The sequence below is a fragment of the Neomonachus schauinslandi genome, chromosome 8, assembly GCF_002201575.2.
Source record: "Neomonachus schauinslandi chromosome 8, ASM220157v2, whole genome shotgun sequence".
In the NCBI taxonomy this organism is placed as follows: Eukaryota; Metazoa; Chordata; class Mammalia; order Carnivora; family Phocidae; genus Neomonachus; species Neomonachus schauinslandi.
This window is the reverse complement of record NC_058410.1, coordinates 120,543,113-120,550,751: the sequence shown is the minus strand read 5'-3', so window position 1 is coordinate 120,550,751 and position 7,639 is coordinate 120,543,113. Positions and strand designations below refer to the sequence as shown.

At 57.5% G+C, this 7,639-nt stretch overlaps 1 protein-coding gene across 1 annotated transcript; it reads right to left on the bottom strand.

The window, feature by feature from the left end:
* Positions 1-1,277: 1,277 nt before the first annotated feature.
* FOXF2 (forkhead box F2) lies at positions 1,278-6,182 on the bottom strand. Its single transcript, XM_021697104.1, has 2 exons — positions 5,003-6,182; positions 1,278-1,480 (listed from the first exon to the last, which is right to left on the bottom strand). Exons 1-2 carry the CDS (start codon positions 6,180-6,182, stop codon positions 1,314-1,316), a joined length of 1,347 nt encoding a protein of 448 aa, XP_021552779.1. The 3' UTR covers positions 1,278-1,313.
* Positions 6,183-7,639: the final 1,457 nt, after the last annotated feature.

The following is a 7,639-nucleotide window of genomic DNA, read 5'->3' as shown; positions in this document are numbered from 1 at the left end:
CACCACCCACAACAAAATGTGATCAGCACTCATACAAAACTGTGACTTGCAAAGGGAAGCTGGTCCTGTTCTTTGAACACCTACCCCTTGACCGCCACTCAGCCACTCAGCCCAGCCCTAGGTGGTGACTTTGCACTCTGCCCATCACTCCCTGCCAGTGGGGAAGAGGAAGGAGCAAAAGGCAAAACTCTCCTTGGCCACAGGAAAGAGAACAAAAGGGGCACAAAACTTGGTTTCCTCAAATCAGACTCTTGCCTTCATTATCTTGCCTGGTTTTCTTTTAAGTTCCTTTCACCTTCTGGTTTTTGTTTAGCCAGAAGGAGCTAGGGTGAAGGAAAGAAAGAACAGAAAAAGTTCCTTCTTCTCTTTCTCTCCTGAGAAGACCCACAATCAGAACCTGGCCTGTGTTACTCAAGGCACAGACCCCACACCACGTCAATTTTACAACTTGGGGGAAAAAACCCCAACAGTGTAGGGTTGCATTGCTAGCTGGTGGAGAAGAGAGACTGGTGACCCCAGGATGCCCGTGGACGAAACAGATCCCTAAAACGGCTATTTGTTATATATATTTTATTGAAAAAATTTTACATCAAAATAGTTTGGCAAACTGTAAAAGTATACATAAGTGCAAATATATCCTCCTTTTAAAATACAAGCAAAGTGTGAGTATACACGAAAATCATAAAAATATCTTTAAAATATGGTGGTAGAAAACAACCTTGTAAAAAAACGTTGTATTGTCACAATACTGAAAACCACTTTCTTAAACTAGACACACTGTTTCTAAATACTTTCTTAATAATGTTCTTTGGCACCTGTGTCCAAACTTAGTGTTTGGCGAAACAGAACTCTCTTACTTGGCTAGGCAACAAGATGAGGCTTTCTTGAAGTCTTGTGCTTAGCACTGCCTTTTTGAAAAGCACAAAAATTTTCATAGACAAAGAAAAACACACACACACAACTGGCGTTTTTCAGACCCTGATGACTGAAGGTAATGAAGATCCCAGAGTTACATGTTTATGTTTTTCATATGGTAACTTTTTACCATCTCTGCTAAAAAGCTGAGTTCTCAGTTGGCTCTCTCCCTTATGGGGGGCCTGCACATATTAGTATTAGGGGCATTACTTTGCCAGGGGTTGTCCTTCTACCAATGGTAGACAAGTATCAGTGAACAGCGCTGGCCTGGGGATTCTGGCTAAGTGACTCGTGTGCTACTGCTAGAGCTGTGCATAGTGGGGGAGTCCACCTCAGTTCATTCTGCCCTGCAGAAGAGAGAGCAGAGAGCGGCCTTGGCATGGCCTCCCTCCCTCCATTCACATGACACAGGGCTTAATGTCCTGGCAGACACTCTGGTGGTGGTGATGGTGATAATATGGTCCGCTTGCAGAGGGATGGAAAGAAGAAATGCCATTAAAGTTGAGGACAAAATCTTTTCTGTCACACACCGGGGTAGAGTGATGCTGGTATCGAGGCAGTCCCACTGAAAGAAGGAAGAAAAGAAAAACTCTTCAGAAACACAGTCATCCAGCTGATGATGAGGCATATTACTTTTTAAATTTTAATTTAACTCATGCCTTATTTTGACTCAGGGTAAGAAAGTGTCTTTTGTCTATTGTTATAAAACTGGTAGAGCAAACCCACCTCTAGAAATTTCTCAAAGTTTCAAACTGGGTCGTGGGGCGGGGAGGGGGTCTCCGCAATCACTATGTTTTGTTTTGATGTACCTGCACACACAGAGCACGATCCTCCTCTAAACCGGGTTCTAGTGTGCCTGAGTTCCCCTTTTATTCCTGGAGCCTCAGGAACGCTTCAATCGCAGGGGTAGATTCTGCGCGGGACACTTTGACCCACGCTCTCTGTCGGGTGCCCTGAACGCAGGGCTCCCGGCCCTTGCAGCCAGAGCTCTGGTTGCAGAGGCCAAGCCCCCTGCCCCAGAAACACCACTGTCGCCCTCACTCCTTGTTTTGAGCCTTCTGCCTATTTCTCAACTAACTGGCCCAGTCAGAGTAGCAGGTCACAGCAGGGATATTCATTGTGCCAAAAAGAGGTGACAGAAAACAATCCCTTTGCAAGACAAAGGGCCTGGAAAGAAAGTACTGGTCGCTCTAAATTCCGAAAGTCTCAGGCTTCCCTTAGAAAGCCCGGCCTCCAGGGAGCAGATAATGCTCTTCGATAAGCGCTCAGCTGCAGACCCTTCCGCACATCTAGGTGTCAGGCAGCGCGGGGAGCCCCTTAGAGAGCTTTGGGATGGCAGAGGGCGGAGAAGGCTCTCACTCCTCTCCGGGGCCTCTCCTCTGCGGAGGCCCAGAGCCGGACCGCTGGGCGCCAACCGGCTGCCGACTTTTGCTTTTGCTTTCTCGGCGCCTCCCGGCCCCGGGGCGCAACTGGCCGACGGCGTCCAGAGCGCGCTGGGGCCCGGACTTCTCCCGGCTCGAGTCTCTTTCCGCGCCGGGCTCGGTGAGGCCTCTTCGCCTGCGTCTCTTCTAGGTACCCGCGCCTCGTGGGACCTTAAATTGCACGTTGGGGGCCGGGCCGGATTCGATTTTTGAGTGCATGAAAACCGTACTCGCCCGCCCGCGGCGCTCGCGCCCGGCTCTCACCGCCTTGGCCTGGCAGCATCCCAGGGCTTACGGAGCGACCAGGCTTCGAGCGGTCGCTGCCTTGGGCCAAGTTTGTTGCCCGGCAGCACCTATTGTCGCCAAAGGCGCGCCGCATTGCTCTCAGAAGGCAGCAACAGGTCCACGCGCCCCAGGTGTGTGCTTGTTGCTCTGCACACAGGTGCCTTCGCCCATCACGTTACAGCACGTCTCAGTGCCAGTTCTACGAGCTCAAAATAGCGGGCCCGGGCAGGACCCAGAGCCAGAGCTCATAAGCTACGACCGACCGAAGGCCGCCGTCAGCTCTTTGATGTGACCAGAGAGAGATAAAAGCTCTAGCTCCTTCTTGAAAGGCTCACTGTACTAAATGAGGGGTGCGGGACCTCCCTGGGCACGCGGCCCTTGGCCGCCCCATCCCAAGTGAGACCGCGCAGCCCGCGGGGTGTGTTGTGTGTGTGCGTGCGTGTATGCTGCGGGGAACCTTCTCGGACCACAGCCTCGGCCTGCTCGGCCTCCCAGCTCCTCGCTGGGCCATAGGCTCTCGGCGGGCCGCGGTCCACCAGCTGCGCACTCCTAAACAGGCCCCGCCGCGCGCGTGCACCCAGCCTGCTCCTGCTGAGCCCCCACCTCTCATCCGCCTAGGGGATGCCAACTAGGACAGGGGGTAAGAGAGGGATGGGAGCCAGAGGACGAGGGAAGAAGGGGCAGAGCGTCCTGGTCGGGCCTCGCCCCCCATCATGACCTTCCCAGCATTCCCAGGCTCTGCCCAAAGGTCGGGCGAGGCTCCCCGGGAAGGCCGCTGCGGGAGGCCGGCCTGCTCCGGCTCCGCCGTTTTCGTTCTCCAAGTGTTGTGTTTCTGGATCCTCGAATTTCTGGGACTTGTGCGTGAGCTCGGGGGTGTTGGGTGGGGCGAGGGCGGCCTCCAAGAACAATCATAAGTCTCTTTCTTTCTTGCGAGTTCTTTTGTTTTTAATTTTTCGGTACTGTTTCAGGGCAGCTGCAAAACCTCGAAGTCTGGGTTCAAATTGAGTAGAGCCTGCTTGGAGAAGGGGAATGGGGAACACTAGGAGGGCAGCGGGCAGAGCGGGGAGAGGAGCGTGGGCAGGAGAGTGGGGGAGTGGGCACCGCCTGGGGTGAGCGGTGATTGACAGCCAGTCCCAGGGGATTAAAAAAAAATGAGAGGGAAAGGTCGTCTGTATTGGTTACTTGTTGAAATTCCCATAAAAATTGAACAAGACTCTGCTCTCAGTGGGTTAAGTCAGGCTAAAATCCTCTCCGGTGTGGTCCTGCCGAGACTGTCTTTGTTTAGTTAACCTCTGAGACCCGCATTTAAAAGGCCTATTTGGGAAATTTCACCGTCCAGGGAACCAACATCTTTTGCCCATTTCTGGGCTTCCTGCCTCCGCTGCGGCTCTTGTTGCACACTGATTCACAAACATATAACGTGTGCATCATCCTCTGAACCTTTTTCTAATTGGGGTGGAATGTAAGTGTGAGCTAGAACATCATTTGATAGGCAGATTAGCCTGATTTTAATCTGCAGCCTGTGGGTGCTTCAGAGAGGTTAATGTGAGAGAATTTATCTGTCCCATAAACCTGGTTAAATATTCAAATTCCCTCTTCCACCCATATCTGTCCCCTCCCACCTTTCATCGCCTTTGGCAAGCCAATAAATTTTCATAATCTTCAACCATCAAAATTTACACCAGCAACACAAGTGAAGTCCAAGAGTCAAGTATTTCTCAGGGGATCACAACGTGGGCCTCAGGTCCTCCTGGCCTAGGACAGACTCATGTCATCAACATAGGTCCACTGTGTTGGGAGGCAAGGGACTCCTCAAAAGGCTGGTGCCCCTCTCCACTAGTGACACCTCCCTCCTGTGAAAGATCCTGGGTCCCCGCTCTGCTTTCTGCTCTGCCCCTCCCTCATTTCCCCTCCTCTCAACTCTTGCTCAGTTGCAAACCCTCCCCACCCACACCCTCAGCATACAGAACATCTTTTCTGACGTTTACTTTGGGGAGGAAAGTAACAGCAAACAAACACACACACACAAAGGGAAGCAGACACAGCTCCTTTGCCAGGCACCCCAAAGACCACATGCCTTCTCTCTAAGCTAAGTCGGGCCTGAGACTTGAGACCTGCCGTCCATAGGGACACCCTGGGACCCTAGGAAGGCAGGCGACTTTGCACCATCCTCCTGGCAGTGCAAATTCTGGAGGCCCAGCTCTTGGCTAAGGGTATGAGAGAGGGCAGTATGACCTCAATCCTCTCCCCTCCATGAAAAAGATTCCCGCTTCCCCCAGCACCCACTCCTCCCAGTGCCCTCAGACTCCCAGGCTGCGGCGACCCTGTGGAAGTTGCAGTAGCCATGGAGCCTGGAAGCCTAGAGGCGCGCACTGCGTTACCTGAGAGGTCCTCGCGGGCGTTCTGGTGCAGGTAGCTCTGCTCCAGCGAGTAGGAGGACATGCTCGAATGCAGGCCTGCCGAGGCCGCGGGGTTGCTGCTCGGCGTCAGGGAGGGCGGCTGCTTGAGGTAAGGCGAGGCGCCGGGCGAGCTCCAGTGCGCCGCGGGGCTCGTGTAGGGAGAGTGGCACTCGATGGCGCTCGCCATGGCTGGGGACGAGGGCACTGGGCTGCTGCTGCTGTCCGGGCCGTAGTCCCCTCCGCCGCCGCCCCCAGCCGCGCCGACACCCCCAGGCCCGGCGGGCACGGGGCAACTGGCCATGTAGGTGGAGCCCGGGTTGGGCGACATATGCGGGACGTGGTGGTGATGGTGGTGGTGCGGATGCGCGTGGCCCGGGGCGCCGGTGCTGGCGTCGTAGCCCGCGGGCATCATGTCAAGGCCGCCGTAGCCGCCCTGCCCGTGGCAACCGAGCGGCGCCGATGGGGGCGGCTGGAAGTCGAAGCCCTGTGGCAGCAGCGAGGCGCCGAAGCCCAAGCCGCTCACTACGCGGTGGTACATGGGCTTGAGCGCCTGGCATTTCCGCCTGAAGCCGCGCGGCCGGCGGCGGAACGAGCCCTCCTCGAACATGAACTCACTGGCCGGGTCGATGGTCCAGTAGTGACCCTTGCCGGGTCGCCCGAGGCCCTTGGGCAGCTTGATGAAACACTCGTTGAGCGAGAGGTTGTGGCGCACGGAGTTCTTCCAGCCCTGGTAGGCGCCGCGGAAGAAGGGGAAGCGCGCCTGCAGGAACTGGTAGATCTCGCTGAGCGTCAGACGCTTGCTGGGCGAGCTCTGTATGGCCATGACGATGAGCGCAATGTACGAGTAGGGTGGCTTCTCCGGCCGCCGCAGCCCCGAGCTCGCCTTCTTGGCGCCCCCGCTCCCGGCGCCCGCGCCGCCGCCGCCGCCCGCGCTCTTGCAGGCGGCCGAGGAGGCGCTGGCCGAGTTGGAGGAGGAGGAGGACGAGGAGGCACAGGAGGCGGAGGAAGACGACGACGACGAGGTGGTCTCCAGGGCGGCGGCGGCGGGCGGCGGGCTCATCAAGGCGGCCTGGAGTGCGCCGGGGGCCGGGCTGCACGCGCGGCGGAGCGGGGCTGGCGGCGGGCGCGGCGGGGGCGGCGGCGGCCCGCCCTCGGTGGTCATCTGGGACCCGGGAGCGAGGCCGGGCCGCGGGGGCGGGCCCGGGAGCGGAGGCGCCGGAACCGGGTCGGCCCAGAAGCCCGGCGAGCGCCCTAGTCCGCCGCCCGGGCTGCAGCGGTGGCCACTCCGAGCCAGCGCTTCGGCGTCGCCTCCCTCAGCTCCGCTGGGGCTTCTGGCGGCGGCGGCGGCGGCGGGCCGGAGGCAACGCCCGGCGCATCCCTCCCCTGAGCCTCGGGCCCCTGTCTTGCGCAACGGCCTACGGGCCCGTGGAACCAAACCGGCCGGGTGCGGGGCAGCTGCGTCCGCGAGCTGGGACCACGGCAGGGACCCCGGGGACGAGCCCGACGTCTCTCTTCAGGAGCGCTCCTCGCTCTGTCTCTCAGACTTCCTCCCTCCCGCGCCCTCCCCCCGGCCGCCCTCCCTCCCTCCCTCGCTCCCTCCCTCCACCCCCTCCCCGCCCTGCCCCCTCCAAGCTCCGCGCCGCCTTGGGGAGGGCGCGCTCGGCCTCAGCGCTCACTCCTCCCCCCTCCCAACCTGGCGGCAGGCTTCGTCTCTTATCTCGCTCCTCTCTCTCCAGGGTTCTCCTCGGCCTTTTAATTCCTCTCTCGGCCACTTTCCCTCTCACCTACCCACCCTCTTTCAAACGGAGGGACCACAGACTAACTCACATTTTGCTAGGACGAACCCCATCCCCAGCAAAACTCGACCACCTATATAACTTTATGAGATCTTCTTTCTCGTTGCCCCTTACAGCACCCCTGCCTCCCATCCCAGAAACCAGCCACCCCCTTCGGAGCAGACCCACCCATTCTTCTCCTCTCCGCTCTCCTCCCCCTTCTCCCTCTCCTCCTCCTCCCCCCTCCCCCCTCAACCTACCCCCCACCCCATCTCCGTCCTCCACCCGGTCTTCGTCCTCCTCCTCCTCCTCCTCCTGGCTCATCCTGGGTCGAGTGGTGCTGCCGCTGGTGCTGGGGCTGCCGCCGCCGCCGGGAGCCTCCTTAGCTGCCTTCCCCCGTGCCCGCACTGACACCATCTGTCAACTTCATTTAGACATTACAGCCCTCAGCCACACGCCAGGGTGCCACACGCCCAAAGGTAAAGTGCCAATGCTCTCTCTTTCTGACAGGGCCTGTAAGCTCCGCAACAGTTGCTAGTAGAGGGCGAGAAGCCGAGGCGCTGCAGAGCACCCCTCTTCTCCCCCGCCCCCCGCCCCCGTGTTGCCGGAGCGATCGTGAACAGTTTGGGAACTTTGAGAAGAGGGGTATAGATAGAGAAAATTCAACCAAGGTTTAGAGACTCTGGAAACAGTCGAATAGAATTCATGTTTGCGTTGGTTTCCACTTCCTTTCCGTTTTCCACTTGATGTTTTAAAGAAAGAAAGAAAAGAAAGAAAGAAAGAAAGAAAGAAAGAAAGAAAGAAAGAAAGAAAGAAAGAAAGAAAGAAAGAAAGAAAGAAAGAA